General features: G+C 51.1%; 1 protein-coding gene and 1 long non-coding RNA gene across 8 annotated transcripts in view; one reads left to right on the plus strand and one right to left on the minus strand.

Annotated features, from left to right (window-relative positions):
- Nucleotides 1–1,196: 1,196 nt before the first annotated feature.
- On the minus strand, nt 1,197–16,181 carry LOC138843467 (uncharacterized). Of its 2 annotated transcripts, XR_011378169.1 has the most exons (3): nt 15,815–16,045; nt 2,026–2,129; nt 1,197–1,393 (listed from the first exon to the last, which is right to left on the minus strand). It is a non-coding gene; the product is annotated as an uncharacterized lncRNA (long non-coding RNA). The 2 variants fall into 2 exon arrangements; XR_011378170.1 differs by lacking the exons at nt 1,197–1,393; nt 2,026–2,129 and adding an exon at nt 12,564–15,468 and having other exon boundaries at nt 15,815–16,181.
- Nucleotides 16,024–17,493, plus strand: part of PSD3 (pleckstrin and Sec7 domain containing 3) — a 588,112-nt gene continuing 586,642 nt past the window's right edge. For 5 of the 6 annotated variants that reach the window (XR_011378165.1, XM_008267258.4, XM_051819330.2 and 2 more), the window contains exon 1: nt 16,024–16,776. Coding sequence is in view for 4 of the 6 variants with exons in the window: in XM_008267258.4 (XP_008265480.2) it covers nt 16,024–16,776 (753 nt within the window). In the remaining 2 variants the exon portion in view is untranslated. The remainder of the gene's footprint in view (nt 16,777–17,493) is intronic. The other variant, XM_070047341.1, reaches the window with a different exon arrangement.

A 17,493-nucleotide genomic window follows, 5' to 3' on the forward strand; every position in this document is an offset into this window, starting at 1 on the left:
GGACTGTCTCAGTGGCCCACAATCCTTTTTTTAGATTCACTTATTTATTTGAAAGGCAGAGCAACCAGTGTGTGGGGGGCTCTTCTTTTTTTTTTTTTATTCTTTTTTTTTTTATCTTTTATTTAATGAATATAAATTTCCAAAGTACAACTCATGGGTTACAATGGCTTCCCCCCCATACCGTCCCTCCCACCCACAACCCTCCCCTTTCCCACTCCCTCTCCCCTTCCATTCACATCAAGATTCATTTTTGATTATCTTAATATACAGAAGATCAGCTTAGTATACCTTAAGTAAGGATTTCAACAGTTTGCTCCCACACAGAAACATAAAGTGAAAAATAATAGATGATTTTTTTTAAATGATGATGAAATCAGATCAGACCTATTGTCATGTTTAATCCCAGTGAGAATCAAGTTGGGAATTGATAATTTCTTTTTTTTCTTTTTTTTTTTTTTTACAGAAGATCAGTTTAGTGTACATTAAGTAAAGATTTCAATCGTTTGCACCCCCATAGAAACACAAAGTGAAATATACTGTTTGAGTACTCGTTATAGCATTAAGCCTCAGTGTACAGCACATTAAGGACAGAGATCCTACATGAGGAGTAAGTGCACAGTGACTCCTGTTGTTGACTTTACAAATTGACACTCCTGTTTATGGCATCAGTAATCTCCCTATGCACCAGTCATGAGTTTCCAAGGCTATGGAAGCCCCTTGAGTTCTCCGACTCTTATCTTGTTTAGACACGGTCATAGTCAAAGTGGAGGTTCTCTCCTCCCTTCAGAGAAAGGCACCTCCCTCTTTGAAGACCTGTTCTTTCCACTGGGATCTCACTCACAGAGATCTTTTTGCCAGAGTGTCTTGGCTTTCCATGCCTGAAATACTCTCATGGGCTTTTCAGCCAGATTGTGGGGGGCTCTTCTATGTGCTTATTCACTCCTTGCATGCCTGCAACACACAGAGCTGGGTCTGTCCAGAGCCGGGAGCCAGGAACTCCATCTGAGTCTTTCACATGGGTGGCAGAGGACCAAGTACTTGGGCTATCACCTGCTGCCTTCCCAAGCACATCAGCAGGGAGCTGGATCAGAAGCTGAGTGGCCAGGACTCCAACTAACCCTCTGCTATAGGATACCAGTGTTACAAACAGGAGCTTCACCTGCTATGCCACATCACATCAGCCCATGCCCACACTCTTTTTAAAAAATATTTATTTATTTGAAAGGCAGAGTTACAGAGAGCAGAGGTGATGGGGGCATCTTCCATCTGCTGGTTCACTCCCCAGATGACTGCAATGGCTGGAGCTGCACTGATCTGAAGCCAGGAGCCAGGAGCTTCTTCCGGGTCTCCCACGCGGGTGCAGAGGCCCAAGTACTTAGACCATCTTCTACATCTAAAACAGAAAGCTGGATCAGGAGTGGAACAGCCGGGACTTGAACCAGCTCCCATATGGGATGCCAGCACTGCAAGCGGCAGCTTTACCTGCTACACCACAGTGCCGGCCCTCAGGCAGCGTTTTGATTTGCTTCCTGAAAGAGCACACCTTGAGACCACAGGGAATGGCACTGAAGTCTGTAGGAGAAGTTAACTCCAATCTCTGCCTTCCCACTTTAAGTGCTGTTGGGTCAAGTTCAGGCTCTCCATGGACCTGTCTGGAGCAGGTGCACCTGGAGCAGGTGCACACTCTCTGAAGCACTCAGCACATGCAGCTTGTAGCCAAGCACAAGGCGGGGGTTGCAAAATGCTCCAGAAAGAACCGACTTCCATACAGGAGCCAACTATCCCTGCAGACTTCAGAGTCCTCAACAGACCCTTTACTGTGGTTTTCCAAGCCCTCCCTGATCCGGAGTGAAGGTCTCCAGGCTTCATTTCCACTGTGAACCCCACATGCTCTGCTTGTGTTCCATTGCTTGGAGCTACCAGTTGTGCCCCAAACTTGCTACACAGTTGCCAGCTTCTGTGCCTCTTCTGGTTTCCTCAGCCTTGAATGCCGCCTCCCAAATCTTTCCCTGATGAATTGCCCACCTATAAGGCTGTCTCTCAGCAGCTCCGTCAGATGGGTCTCCAGCTCCCTGCCCCTCCGGTCGGTCACGTTCTGTCTCCATGAAAGCCACGTGTGTCTCCACCTTCTGCAATAGATCACAAGCTTAGTAAAGGCAGGAACTTGTTCTCTTACATATCATCTTTTCACTTAGTAAATATTGATTGAGCACCTGCTGTGCGCTAAACTCTGCTGGAGATAGAGTGGAAGATCACATGATGCTTGCACTGGTGTCAAAGGAAACTGACTTCAAACAAGTGATTTGACCAGGATTTGGCCTCGAGACTCAGACATTAATGGTACTGGGAGCCGGCGCTGTGGCATAGGAGATTAAACCTCTGCCTGCAGTACCAGCATCTCATATACGTGCGGATTTGAGTCTCAGCTGCTCCACTTCTGATCCAGCTCCCTGCTAATGAGCCTGGGAAGGCAGCAGAAGATGGCCTAAGTCCTTGGGCCTCTTCACTCACATGGGAGTCTTTGAAGAAACTCCTGGTTCCTGGCTTCAGCCTAGCCCAGCCTCAGCTGTTGCAGCTATTTGGGGAGTAAACCAGCAAATGGAAGATTCTCTCTCTCTCTCTCTCTTTCTCTTTCTCTTTCCTCTCTCTATATTTCTGCCTTTCAAATAAATAAATAAATTGTAAAAAAAGAAGTTAACAGTACTAAGAACATGGAAACTTAATGCTATTACGGGGCTTAGAGGTAGGGCTTCAGGAAGTGATTGAGGTGGAGCCCAGAGGATTAAACCCTTTCAGCTTTACAGAGAAAGACATGGAGGACAGATGTGTTCCCTGTCTCCTGCCATGTGGTGCTCTGTGCCACCTCGAACTCAGCCAGCAAGAACACCCTCCCCACAGGCCAGACCAGGTGGTGGTGCGATGGGGAACTGCCCCATCTTGGACTGTGACCTCCAGAAACCTGGGCTGAAATAAGCCTCTTTGCTTTCTAAAGTTAGCCTGCCTCGGGTATTTCTCTATAGTAAGGAACAGCTGCCTGACTCAGCCAGTAGTTCGGTGAGGTGCGGGATCCGACACGACTCTCCTCTGCTGAGCCCCACAGCACTTTGGTCTCAGTGCCTGTTAAGGAACCGCTGGCATCTGCATGCAACGTCATCCCTGAAGCCCGCAGCTGCCCGTGGAGGCTGACGGGTGCACGCTCTCCTGCAGTGCCCATGGAGCAGCACTCACGGGCCTGGCACTTAGCACGTGAGCCTCGGGGTGTGCTCAACAGTGAACTGGTGTCATTTGGCGCTGGCGCCATGAGCCCCACTGCTGTCAGACTCACTGGGTCGTGTGCCTTCGCAGAGAGCGTGGGACGCTAGTCCTAACTTGGCAACTACCCAGCCACTTTCTGAGTTAGCGCAGATGTCTTTACAGCTCACATGCAGTGGTTGAATATGCACAGGTGTGATGCTGTGAGAGTCGGGGCCGGGACCGCAGTCTGGTCCACCTACAGAACTTTCCTTTGCACCCCTTTTCTCCGGGCCAGAGACTAGACCTGTCTCCAGCAGGTGGCACACCGTCAGTCTGAAGCAGCAGACATCCTAAAACCCAATGCAGGGAATCCACTCTGGACAAGGGGTGACCCCAAATACTGTATCAGGTCTTAGTAGATGCCGGATGTCTCCCTTCTTGTCGCGTAAGAGATCACAAGGTGCCTTTGTTGGGACAAAGTGGTCTTTGATACTGACCCAGGAACTGGTCCCTGGCTTCTGGACTGCTCTGCCTTTGAGGAATTAGAGAAGAGAGTGAAGACGGACTCCCCAAGGCGAATGGACGGCCTCTGTGTCTCCTTCAAAGCCTCGGTCCAGGGCTGTTGCTGGAGGACAGCGCGCCCATGCTGCAAAAGCTTACTGACTGCTCCTGTTGAAACGCGACTTCTGGGGCCGGCGCTGTGGCACAGCGGGTTAATGCCCTGGCCTGAAGTGCCGGCATCCCACACGGGCACCAGTTCGAGACCCAGCTGCTCCTCTTCCAATCCAGCTCTCTTATACGGCCTGGGAAAGCAGTAGAAGATGGCCCAAGTCCTTGGGCCCCTGCACCCACGTGGGAGACCCGGAAGAATCTCCTGGCTCCTGGCTTCGGATCAGCGCAGCTCCAGCCATGCGGCCAATTTGGGAGTGAACCATTGGATGGAAGACCTCTCTCTCTGTCTCTCTCTGCCTCTCCTCTTTCTGTGTAACTCTGACTTGCAAATAAATAAATAAATAAATCTTAAAAAAAAACTGACTTCCTTTATACCACCCTCAGTGGTGCTCATTGGCACACAACTTTCCAATCACCTATTGAATTGGTGCTCTGATCGTTCAGAGGATTTTGTTGTCTAGAATAAGAGTTTCTAAAAAAAAGTATCAATGTGCAGTTCCCATCTGAGTTTATCATGGAGCCAAATCTTTGACTTACAGGAGAAAGTTGCAATGCTGAATATTTTAGAGACTGAGTCAGGAATTAAGGAAAAAAAATCCGAAGCCTTCTAAAACTTCCTTCTTTCCTTCCTGTCTTCCCTCTTTTTAAATTTTCATTGTAGGGAATGAGATGTGATTGACATAAAAATCAATGGTATCATCAGAAATCACTAGAAAGAGGAGGATTTGTGCAGCCAGAGGAGCTCACAGAAGCGGTGAAATTTGGGCAAGACAGCAGAAGGCGGTGGCATCCGTTAGGGAGGGAGGCGGGAGGCGGGAGGAGGGAGGCGGGAGAAGGGAGGAGGGAGAGGCTCAAGCAGGGTCTGAGCGGACTCTCTGCACCCTGGGCTTGGGGGCAGGTCTCGTCTGAAGGGCATCGCCATCGCGTAGGGAGAAAAGTCAGAAACAGCAGGAAAGCTCATGGTTTGGACTGGGAGTTAGGATGCTGGTTAAGGTGCTTGCCTCCCATGTGGGACCGCCTGGATGCGGGCACAAGCTCCACTCCGGATTCCACCTTCTTGTTAATGCAGGTAGCAGGCAGAGGCCTCAGTGGCAGGGTCCTTGCTGCCCACATAGGAGACCCTGGCTGAGTTCATGGCCCCTGCTCTTATGGGCATCTGGGGAGTGAACCAGTGCCTGGGGGTGTCCTCTTGTGCCCTCTCCCCCCAACCCCGTGTAACTCTTTCAATTAAATAAATAAATCTTTTAAATAAAATAAAATAAAATCCACAGCCATCAGTGAGTTCCTCTGATCACTTAGAAAATGTGTGCTTTGATGTGATTCCTGCCATCTCACCAGGTTTTTTGAAGGTGGCTTCCAGTTAGCTCCCAACAGGGTGAGGCTGCTTTGCTGAGTGCAACCTGGGACAGGTAGAAGGTCAATGCTGTGGTCTGGCCCCCAGCTCTTGCCTCAGGGGGCTCAAGGCACCAGCACCCATCCTCACGCCTCCCACTTGACCGCTGCCTCCCCAGCACCCAGCCCCTTTGGAAAGTGGAGCGCGCCCAGGCCTGGCTGCCAGCACTGCCATCTCTAACCACCCAGCGCTTCCACAGTGCTCCCAGAAAGGACTTCAGAAACCAGGAATGAGAGGCGTGGCCGTCTGGATACCCAGGGGCACATCCGCTCCCCTCCGCTGTGTGCTTGTCTATTCAAGTCTCCACTGACTTCAAAAGCAGTCTGCCTGTGTGGTCGGTGGCCAGGGCAGGCTCTGGCCAACTCAGATACAAAGAACTGTTTGGGCTATTCCGGTGCTCATGGGTGTGTGTGTGTGTGTGTGTGTGTGTTGGGGGGTGCACGGGGAGGAGACAGAAACAGCACAGGGACTGAAGACTCTTTCTACCAAGAATGTTCCCCGGGCTTTGCCATCTGGTCCTTCCAGAAATAACCATCAGGAGGGGATGCCTTGTCCTGAAGACACAAACTAGGATTGTTCCAGGGGGAGAGGCCAAAAATGGTTGCAAGGAAATCAGTTTGGAAAAAGCATCAAGTGAAGGAGCTGAGGGAACGTGGTGTCTTGGACGTTGGAAAGAGGGTGAGGAAAAAAACCAATTGACTTCTTTGGGAGACAGACAGAGAGATCTCCCATCTGTTGATTCACTTTCCTAGATGCCCACAGCAACTGAGACTGGGCTGGGTCAGAGCCAGCATCCGGGACTCAGACTGAGTCTCCCATACGGGAGCCATCGCCTGCTGCCTCCGTGATCTGCATTAGCAGGAAGCTGGTGTTTGAAGTAGAGTGGGCCATCAAACGCCGGTACTCCTGGTAGGTAGCAAGGTAGACATCAGCCTGTGCGTACGAGAGGGGCCGTGGAACCGAATGGGAATCTTCATGTGACTGAGTGAGGGAAGAAGTGTAAGCACACCCTGGAAGCAGACCAGCACTCACACATGAGAAATCTGGCGCATGCTCAATAACCTTCTTAGGAGGCTCCCAGTCACCTCCCGGGGTGCAGCTGAGGGAGCCTTGCCCACGCTCTGCCAGGGGGCCTATTAGGTCCAGTAACATTAGCTGATGAAGCCCTGGGAGGACTTTCTTTAATTCCGCGCTGAGAAAGCCCTCCACCCACCAATATTCCAGAAGAGGAGGGGAGAAGGGGAACTGGCGAGCCATAATTGCATTTATGAAAACTCTGGTCTGAATGCAGACTGGCTGTCAGTTCTTTCCTGAGATGTCGCCTAATCCGTCAACAGTATTCTGTTCAATGAACTTGGCTAGTTTGCTCGTTGCCACTCTCCATCTCACATCTGAAGTTCTTGCCCAAAGACAAGGGCCTCCGATCCAGCCATCTCCTGGAGCACCCCTCTGTGGGGTGCAGGCGTCTTCATGAGCATGTTAACCTCTAGGCTAAATGCCCACCCCAGTTTTCTTTTTATTCTCTCCAAACTGATAGATTGGCTCTTAAATGCACTACTCAGGAAGGTCTTGGGCACCCTGAAAAGAGCAGAGCCTTCCAGCCTGGAAGATCGGAGTCCCTCCCATCAACTGCTGCATCCCTTTCAGCAAATGCTTTGCCTTCTGCAGACTTTGATTTCCGTGGCTGAGACAGAAACTTGAACACTTACCTCGCCCTGAGGGTAAGAAATGATATGTGTGAAATGCTGAAATCCTTGTGAGGCAGTGGGAGGTGATAAGGCTATGGGGCAGAGTCCTCAGGAGTGAGATTAGTTGCCTTAATTTTCTTGAGTTTTATTTATTTGAAATGTAGAGTTACAGAGAGAAAGGGAGAGACAGGGGAAAAAAATCTTCCATCTTCTAAGTTCAATCCCCTGGGCCAGGCTGAAGCCCAGAACTCCACTATGGTCTCCACATGGGTGACAGGGGCCCAAGCACTTGGGCCACCTTCCACTACTTTCCCAGGTACATTAGCAGGGAGCTGGATTGGAAGGGGAGCAGCCGGGACTTGAAACAGTGCTCATATTAGATGTCAGTGTCTCAGGTGGTGGCTTAACCCACTGCACCGCAATACCAGCACCAGAGTTTGTATCCTTAAGAGCTAAGAGAGACCCCTCACCCCCTCTAGCATGTGACATTAGAGTGAGAAGATGGCTGTCTATGATTAAACAGGCTAGATTAGCGAGCTTTTCATTGCTACAATGGAGCCCCTGAAGCAACTAACTTTATGAAGAGAAAGGGTTTCCCTAGCTCACAGCTTTGGATGTTCAAGTCCAAGATCATCCCTCATGGGATTGGCACTGTGCACAGGGGGTTGAGCTGCCTCCTACAGCACCAGCATCCCATAGGGGTGCCAATTCACATCCCAGATGCTCCACTTCTGATCCAGCTCCCCCTTAATGTACCTGGGAAAACAGTAGAAGACAGCCCAAGTGCTTGGGCCCCTGGGAGACCCTGAGGGAGCTCCTGGTTCCTGGGTCCTGGCTTTGGTCTGGCCCAGCCCTGGCCATTGTAGCCATTTGGGGAGTGAACCCATAGATGGAAGACTTCTCTCTCTCTGCCTCAGCCTCTCCCTCTCTGTAGCTCCACCTTTCAAGTAAATGAATCCTTTTTTTTTTTCTAAATATTTATTCATTTATTTGAAAGTCAGAATTACACAGAGAGAGGAGAGTCAGAGACAGAGAGGGGTCTTCCATCTGATGATTCACTCCCAAATTGGCAGCAACGGCCGGAGCTGTGCCGATCCGAAGCCAGGAGCCAGGAGCTTCTTCTGGGTCTCCCATGTAAGTGCAGGGGCCCAAGGATTTGGGCGGTCTTCTACTGCTTTACCAGGCCACAGCAGAGAGCTGGATTGGAAGAGAATCAGCTGGGACTAGAATCAGCGCCCATATGGGATGCCGGCGCTTCAAGCCAGGGCGTTCACCCATTGCGCCATAGCACCAGCCCCTGAATCTTTTTTAAAAATAAGATCAAGCAGTCCTGTTGGTGGGGCTGACTGATGACGGTGAGAGAGCAGGGGAGCAGGGGGAGCAGCAGGGTCTGACCTGGGCTTGTAGAACAACCGTCTCCCAGCAGCTGCCTGCAGAGGGCGTGTCCACCAACGACCCAAGGCCTCCCTTGAGGCCACCTCCTCTCACCATAATTGGACTAAGTCTACACTCTCTTAGTACCATCTATGTATAAGATTCTTTCTCCTTTTTTAAGATTTATTTATTATTTGAAAGGCAGAATTACAGAGAAGCAGAGGCAAAGAAAGAGAGAGAGAGAGAGTGAGAGAGAGAGAGAGATCTTCCATCTGGCTCACCCCCAAATGGCCACAATGGCCAGAGCTGAGCCAATCTGAATCTAGGAGCTGCGAGCTTCTTCCAGGTCTCCTACATGGGTACAGGGGCCCAAGTACTTGAACCGGTGTCCATACGGGATGCTGGTGCTGTAGGCAGTGGCTTTACCTGCTACACCACGGCGCTGACCCTGGGACCACCAATTTACAACTTTGGAATTTAAATGTCTGCACAACTTCAGGAGCCAAGTTATATTCCAACTGTAGCACAACCCCTCATCAGCCATGCAGTCCACCAGCACTTTGATCATGGACTTGCCATCCCTCCAGAACTGTGAGAAATAATAGTCACCCTGTCTATGGTATTTGTGATAGCAGCCCAAACTAACTAAGGCAGGAGCTATTTCTATCATCAGTTCACCATTCCATCAGTTCAGTATTATGCGAATTTCCCATAGTAGTGAAGAAAACTCAGCCATAACCAAGTCTGAAGGTGTATTTCTAACTAGTATATGGAATATTCTGGAACATCGCTTGTTTGACAGGTATGAATGGAAACAGTCAGTGCCCATTCTGGTTGTTGTTCTGACTCCCCCAGGCCATGCCTCTGCCCATGCCCTTAACTGGCCTTCTCGTCCTTAGTCCTCAGGTTTCACCTCTGCTAAGCTCTCCCCAACCCCACACCCCAGCTCCACCCCCGACTATCCCTCACTCTTTCTTGACTCACAGCTGCAGCTCATCTTCCATAAACAATCCTTAGCGGCAGGAAGAGGACTGTAGCTTCTACTTCCCTTCCTGTCAGGCAGAAAGTGCCCGGTAGGTCACAGCCAGACTGGACACTGGACACCAGAATGCTCCCCAACGCCACTTCTGAGGGAGTGTGTGAGAAGTGGAAGGAAGGTCGGGACGCCTTTGACTTAGAACTCTGAGCAAGCATTTCCAGGACTCCCTGGGTTTTCCTGGGACTTGGGCCTCTGCTACCTGTTCTCTGAGCACACCATCCTTTTGGGAAGAGTCATTTTCTTCCACTCAAACAACAAACGCTGGTGAGAGACCATTTTCATACACTCCTGAGCCAACGAAGCCCTTGGAAACATGAGAGTGTCAGCAGACACGTGTGAGTGGGGAGTTGTTTCCTGGGAACACGGGCCGTGGGAAGGTGAAGGCCAGGCAGGACACGCTGTTGGACTAAGCCCACGGGCCACAGCACAGAAAGAACCGGACCTCACGTGATCTCAGCCCTGCCCTCCCTAACCATGTCCTTTATGCAAGGCACACCATCCCTCTTATCCCCCTTTGCATTTCCATGATGGCGGTCACACACCACCTGCTTTAAAAGGTTGTCATTGGCTTTAAGAAAGAGAAGTCAGTGCTCCCATGCCTCTCGGCGCCCACTGCCCTCTCCATCCTTGTTAAGTTTCTAGAATGTTCTTTTCCTCTCTCACAGCCATCAGAAGAAAGCAGCTGCAGAAACCGAGCACAGTTAAGGCCCCTTGCTGTTGGCATTCACATTTATGAACCTGGGAGTGATGAGGGAAAAAGACGAAACCAACCTAGAATCCTTTCAGAGCGAGAAACCTCGAGTCTTCAGAGACCTCAGACAATGATTTAATACAGTGCTGGCAGTATTAATAATGCTGTGACAGCACCCATCACGACTTACGGACCTGATGTGTGTCACTTCTGTGTTTGCCAAGTGCTGCTGCATAGGTTTTCCCAACTGCCCTGCAGCTAACCCTGTAAGGCAAGAGTGGCAGAGCCGACTCCACTGTGTCACAGGCGCGTGCATCTCAGGGAGTCACCCCGATGAAGAACATGCTGCAAAACTCAGCCCTTTGTCTCCTGACCCCAAATCCACGGCTGACACTCCCACATCCCACATCCCACACCCCACACCCCACATTAATTCTTCAGTTCTTAGATGCTTACTCACCAGAGAGGAAGCATAAAAAACATGCATATGATTACCCAGTATAGGTACGAAAATTATATATTTTATGAAACAACTCAACTTGCTCTGTTGAGTGAACCAATTTCTCTAGGCCTCCACAGTATGGCGGAATAAATTCCAAGAGTAGCTAGCATTTGTTGAGACCCTATTATTAGCTAACATTTATCAAGAGCCAATTATGCTAAGTAAGCCCTTTATATATGATGGTGCTTCAAAAAGTTCACAGAAAAATGGAACGAAAAGATAAAGTTAAACTTGTCATTTGGCCTAGCAGTTAAGATTCTGATAAGGACATCCACATCCCACGGTGGAGTGCCTGGGTTCGACTCCTGGCTCTGGCTTCTGATTCCAGCTTCCTGCTAATGTAGGCTCTGGGAACAGTGGCGATGGCTCAGGTGGTTGGGTTTCTGCCACCACGTGGGAGACCTGGATTGCATTCCTGGCTCCTAGCTTTAACCCCAGCTCAGCTCCCACCAAGCCCCAGCCACTGCAGGCATTTAAGTACTGAACTAGCATGTTCCTTCTCTCTCTCTCTCCCTGTCTCTCCACTTCTCAAATTTTTTTAAAAATTTGAATTTTAAAATAAGCATATTCTGATACAAGATTTGAAAACTCTGCATAGTTTCCTTGTAATATGCATTATCCTTGAACTTTTTGAATACCCTTGTTTGAAAGGTTTTCTTTTCTTTCTTTCTTTCTTTCTTTCTTTTTTCTTTTTTCTTTTTTTTTTTTTTTTTTTTTTTGACAGGCAGAGTGGACAGTGAGGGAGAGAGAGACAGAGAGAAAGGTCTTCCTTCCGTTGGTTCACTCCCCAATGGCTGCTGTGGCCGGCGTACCGCGCTGATCCAAAGCCAGGAGGCACGTGCTTCTCCTGGTCTCCCATGGGGTGCAGGGCCCAAGCACTTGGGGCATCCTCCACTGCACTCCCTGGCCACAGCAGAGAGCTGGGCTGGAAGAGGAGCAATTGGGACAGAATCTGGCACCCTGACCGGGACTAGAACCCGGAATGCCGGCACCGCAGGCAGAGGATTAGCCTATTGAGCTGCGGCGCCCACCCGAATGGTTTTCAAAAAGTTTTGCACCAAGATAAAACATCGTTTAATTCCATTTTTTCCACAAACTTCTGGAAGTCCCCTCATCCATCCCACAAAATCCTTACAAGGTATGTATGATGTTGGAGAAGAGGAAGGGCCATCGGAAAGGTCACAGAGCCACATAGTGGAAGCGGGACTGACAGAAATGTGTGTCTGATACCGAAGGGCACACTCTCAATCATTGTGCTGTTTGCATCCCAGCAGTACTCCATGTTTCTGTGGTACTTGCCCCCACTTCCCACATAGAATCCCAGCCCCCTAAAGCTGTGCCCTAGTACTTCAGGGCGTCTCAAGGAGGTGTCTTACATGTGTCCTCCAAGTCGGCCCTCCCTGTCCACTCTCAGGGAGTGTCCACCCTGCCTTCACACTTCTGCTCCAACTCACACAACCAGAAATGGTGCATCAGGCAGGAATGGCCTTTTGGGGAGCTCACGGAAGGAAAGAAGAAAAAGAAGGAAGGGAAGAAGGAAGGAGGGAGGGAGTAAGTGTGTTGGACACAGCACCATGACTTATTTGGTACTCCATTTTATTTTTATATTTTATTATTTATTTCACACACACACACACACACACCACACACACACACACAGCTGTCATCCACTGGTTCACCCTTCAAATGCCCACAATGACTGGGACTGGACCAGGCCAGGAGTTCAGTCCAGGTTTCCCACATGGGTGGAAAGGATCCAATTGCCTGAGCCATTACCACTGCCTCCCAAGGTCCACATTGGCAAGAAATTGGATTCAGAAGCCAGAACTGGGAATCCAACCCAAGCACTCCAACCAATGTAGGTTGCCAGCATCTTATCCACTAGCCCAAATACTTGCTCCTGGTATTCTGGGTTTTGTGGTTTTTTGTTTGTTTGTTTTAAGGTGTTTTTAGAAGTTGGATTTTTAAAATTTTCTTATTTATTTATTTCACTTATTTGAAAGGCAGAGAGACAGACAGAGATCTCCCATTAGCTGGCTCACTCTCCAAATGCCTACAGCGGCTGGTACAGTAAAGCTGAACTTGGGAGCCAGGAACTCACTCCAGGTTGCCCAGGTGAACAGGGATGTAGCTACTTGAACCATCACCTGCTGCCTCCCAAGCTGTGCACTAACAGGAAGCTGGGGTCCAGAGAAGAGTTAGGACTTGTCCCAGGACACTCTGGTATGGGATGTGGCCATTCCAAGGAGCATCTCAACTGCTGGACCAATGCCTGGAGCAGAAGTTAGACGTTTGAATTTCCTGTTGGCAAGAGATGACGGAGTCCAGTGCAACTTCTCCTCTGGCAGCTCTTCAAAGGCCCTGCCTACCTGGAGCAGTTGTGATAAAAAAGCATTAGTCAACGGCTCCTTGGCCCCAAGCCTCAAATTCCCAACCTGCAAAATGGAAATAATGCTACCTATTTCACAGGGGTGTGCTGCCCCTAGAATGAATGGGGACATGCATGTAACGTGGGCATGCATAGGAGGGGCCTTTAAAAATGTATGTGATGGGCCGGCGCCGCGGCTCAATAGGCTAATCCTCCACCTAGCGGCGCCAGCACACAGGGTTCTAGTCCCAGTCAGGGTGCCGGATTCTGTCCCGGTTGCTCCTCTTCCAGCCCAGCTTTCTGCTGTGGCCAGGGAGTGCAGTGGAGGATGCCCCAAGTGCTTGGGCCCTGCACCCCATGGGAGACCAGGAGAAGCACCTGGCTCCTGCCATCGGATCAGAGTGGTGCGCCGGCCGCAGCGCGCAGGCCGTGGTGGCCATTGGAGGGTGAACCAACAGCAAAGGAAGACCTTTCTCTCTGTCTCTCTCTCTCACTGTCTACTCTGCCTGTCAAAAAAAAAAAAAGAGAGAGAGAGAGAGAGAGAGAGAAAGAAAGAGTAACCTAGCCTTGGTCTTGGCTTTGAATACATTTCTAAGGGTGGAGCAGATGAGTCCATTGCCAGCTGTCTGAAAATGTGGGCAGGGCCTCCACAGCCTTGGGTGAAAAAACTGTGAAGATTTTTCAAAGGGGAAGCCAACGTAGGACCCCAGTCTGCCATCCCGAGTGTCACTGAAGGCAGCCCGACTGGGGTGCTGCTGATGCAAGAGAATAGGGGTGAGTTAGGGAGGAAGGACAGGGCACCTCAAAAAGTTCGCGGAAATGCAATGAAAGGATACGTGTACTTTGGTGAATGAAGTTAGAAATCCATGCAGTGCCGTTGCTTTGTAATCCAGATTCCCACGAAATTTTGAAGATACCTCATATGCATGGATTTCAATAGTTTTGAAAACTTTCCTTCTTTAAAAAATGATTTATTTATTTATTTGGAGTTACAGGGGGCGAGAGGGAGAGACTGGGAGACAGAGAAAGGGAAAGATCTTCCATTCAGTGGTTCACTCTGCAGATGGCTGCAAAGGCAAAGGCCGGACTAAGCCAGGAACTCCTTCTGGGTCACTTGTGTGGGTGCAGGGGCCCAAGCACTGGGGCCATCTTCCACTGCCTTTCCCAGGTGCGTTAGCAGTGGAGCGGCCGGGACTAAAACCACTGCTCAGATGGGATGCCAGCACCACGGGCAGAGACTTAGCCAGCTGCACCACAAGGCCAACCCTGAGAGTTTTCTTTCAATTCCACTTTGCAGCAGCACTTGAAGGACCCCGGTAGCTGAGGTGTGACGTGACCCCGGCCCGCCGTGTCTCAGAGGACCAGCGCCCAGCTCCTTCTCAGCTACTTGTTTCACTCCGGTAAGGACCAGGGCTCACTCATCGCTGTGTGCTCCCCTGCTCAGGAGCAATGCCAGCAAGCCCGGGGAAGGCTCTCATCTAAGATGTGGACCACGGAGCCCGCCGGGACGCTCTGAGCGCCAGCGACGCCACGGGGTTCCAGGTGACGGTGTGTCTCCTTCCTTTTCTCTTGCCTCTGTGTGCTTTGCCGTCACCTGTTATAATGAGCTAGAAGAAAAGGACCCCCTAACAGACTGCCATCTTTCTCTTAAGAAGGCCGAATGATTCTAGAAAAACACAACACACAAAGCAAAACCCGCAGTCTGGTTTGTTACCAAAAAGCTGTCTGTCTTGTTTCGCGTCTCTTCTTTTGTCTTTCTCTTTCTCATCTTTATGTTGAGTGATGCCAAGCGTCTCGGTCCATTTTGTGTGGCTGTGACAGGATGCCACGCACTGGGTCATTTATCAAAAACAGACATTTCTTTCTCACTGCTCTGGAGGCTGGGAGTGGGGAGGGGGCAGGGCAAGACCTGCATCCACTGAGAGCCTGTGGCTGCCTCCTCACTTGGAGGAAGGTGGCAGGGCCTTAGAGGGAGCTGCTAGACCCCGTGGAACCTCTCACGGGGGCGGGGACCCCATCCCTCCGGGTCTCACCCCCTGACAGGCGCCACCTGCTGGTACAGGCCACAAGCGGCTCTTGGTTTTGGAGGGAGCCCATTCAAACCACAGCACTAGGAGACTGCGCCTGCAGAGCCCCAAAGTAACCGCTGGATTTGAGTATAAGTTCTCAAAAATGCCAGAGCTGTTCCCTGAAGGGAATTTTGTAGAACTGTCACTTTATGTGTCTTTTTTGGAAGCCCCTTGGTTTGGATTCCGAATAAAGAGGCATCTGTGTGTCTCTGTAATCCATGTCTGAGAATGCTCTAGGCTCTTACCAAGAGAAGAATTTCCACTTGGCATGGTTAAAAAGGCCTTTTAAATATTTAGGCTGTATAGTTTTCTACTAACTGTCCAAATTCAGGTAACTGAGAAGTTCATCTTTTCTGACAGAGTTGACATCCATAACTTCGGATTCTGTAGTGTGTTGTGTATATCATGATCCCAATTACATATGCTTATATTCATCAACTGAAATTAAAAAAAAAAAAAACAGTGTCAAATACAAAAAAAAAGAGTCATGACAACTGTCACCCCTTTTATCACAGGTCTTAAAATGATTAGGTGAAAATAATAATATAAGTGAGATTCAATGTAAGTACTACAAGCAAAGGGAATTTTAAAAACTGGGCAGTGCAAACCATTCGTGTCTCACACGTTAGACTTCAGATGATGAACACGACTGACACAGAGTTTAGAATTAAACAGTGAAACCAACGGCCTTTTCATTCCAAATACCAGGGAGGGAAAAGTTATGCCAAAGTCACTCCATTTGGGTGCACAGGTGCTTGGCGTTGGGAGAGGAGTCTCCACTGACCTGTTTGCGTGGTTCTGGGAGGTGAGGGCAGAGTCCAGTTCCCCTGGTCCCCTCCCCGGGGCTGAAGGTGTGTCCTCTGCTTCCTCAGGCTGTCCTGGTACATGGGGCTGAGTCACGTCTGCCCACAGCCGCCGCCGCGGGCCCGCCTGGGCACTGAGCTCTGAAACTCGACCCTGGCAAGGACCAGCAGCCCTGCCCCCGTGGAGGAAATGGCCGAGCAGCCTCCGCCACAGCAGATGGAAACTTCCTTCCTCTTCATCCAGCTGCGGGCCCCCCCTGCACCAGCTGTCCCCGCCCAGTCTCCAGCCGCTGCCGCAGCCCCAGGAGGCCTGGAGGAGGGACACATTCCCCCAAGTCCCAGGACAGGCTTGGCAGGCTGGGACCTCAGGCGCACACAGGGCTTGGCTGCATCTCCGTGGAGCCTGCTGCATAAGGCAGGGCCCGGCCCAGAGCAACCAGCCGCTCTCCGCTGCTGCTCAGCGAGGGAGAAGGAGGCAGGGGACAAGCTCCAGGGTCTGGATGTGACAAGAGGCGGCGTGTGTGCATCCCCGCGTGGCAGGCACTGCAGGGCCCCTACCTCTAGGAAACTAGGCGGGCTCCAGGCCCTGTCATGCAGGCCTCGTTGGCCAGCTCCCATCATGAACCATGGAAACAGCGATCGCTCCACGGGCGGGAGACACTGGCCGGCCTTTTCTGCCCCCCAGGAACTGTGGGGCGTGGACCACCACTCCAGAGATGCCTGGGCGTGCTCAGTTCTGCAAGCTACCACGGCCCACGCTGCCCGCATGGACAAGAGGTCTCCCCTGATGGAGAGTGCTGAGACCTGCGGGCGACTCCCAAAGAGTTATGGCTCAGGCTCGGGTCCCGCAGGACAGGCGACAAGGGCACGACTCTACAGATACCGCCCCGCCGTGCAGACCAGCCAGTGCTGCCCGGCCCCACCTGCCGCTCTGCCTCTCAAGGTAAGAACCTGTGTGTCTGACTCCCCCACACCCCGCTGTCCCCCCAAGAAGAGAGCATAGAGACAGGGGGCTGATGGGGCACGGCCTTGCAGGCTCTGTACTCTGCCACCTTCCCGTGCACTGGCACCGTTTCTTTGAGAAGGAGATGTGCATAGCTATTTCCCAAGACTTCTGCTAAAGGTGGGGTAAGGAGAGCTGGAGAAGGAAGTGCATACTTCATAGGAGAACCCCAGAAGGATGCACCCAGGCTGCACGCGGGCATCACCCCAGCCTCACGCTACATGCCTTTCACATCCCGCTAATCCTCAGAACCAGTCTGCGGTTCCCATGTCCCACTTTCCCCTGAGGTAACCGAGCAGTGGCCAGGGGCAAAAATCTTCCCCCTTCTTCCAAACAACAGGGGCAAGAGCAAAACCTGTTTTTCCAGAATGGACAGTGGGGGGTGATGGGGGCGCGCCAGTCAGTTGTGGAGGGTTCCAGAACTTCACCCCAGCCCTGGAACTCCGCCGTATCCTCACTGTTGTCCTGCAATGCCAGGCTTTCCGGGCTGCACGTCCCCCCGCCCATCAGCAAGGACAGAGGCGCCTGCCCAGTCCCAGGGTCTCTTGCCTGGCTGATCAGGATCACAGCGCCTGCCATACTTGTGTCCAGAGCATTACATTCCGGGGCTCTCTGGCCCAGCCTCCTCCTCCTGCTGGGGCCGGAAGCCCACCTCCT

The sequence above is a fragment of the Oryctolagus cuniculus genome, chromosome 8 (assembly GCF_964237555.1).
Source record: "Oryctolagus cuniculus chromosome 8, mOryCun1.1, whole genome shotgun sequence".
NCBI lineage: Eukaryota > Metazoa > Chordata > Mammalia > Lagomorpha > Leporidae > Oryctolagus > Oryctolagus cuniculus.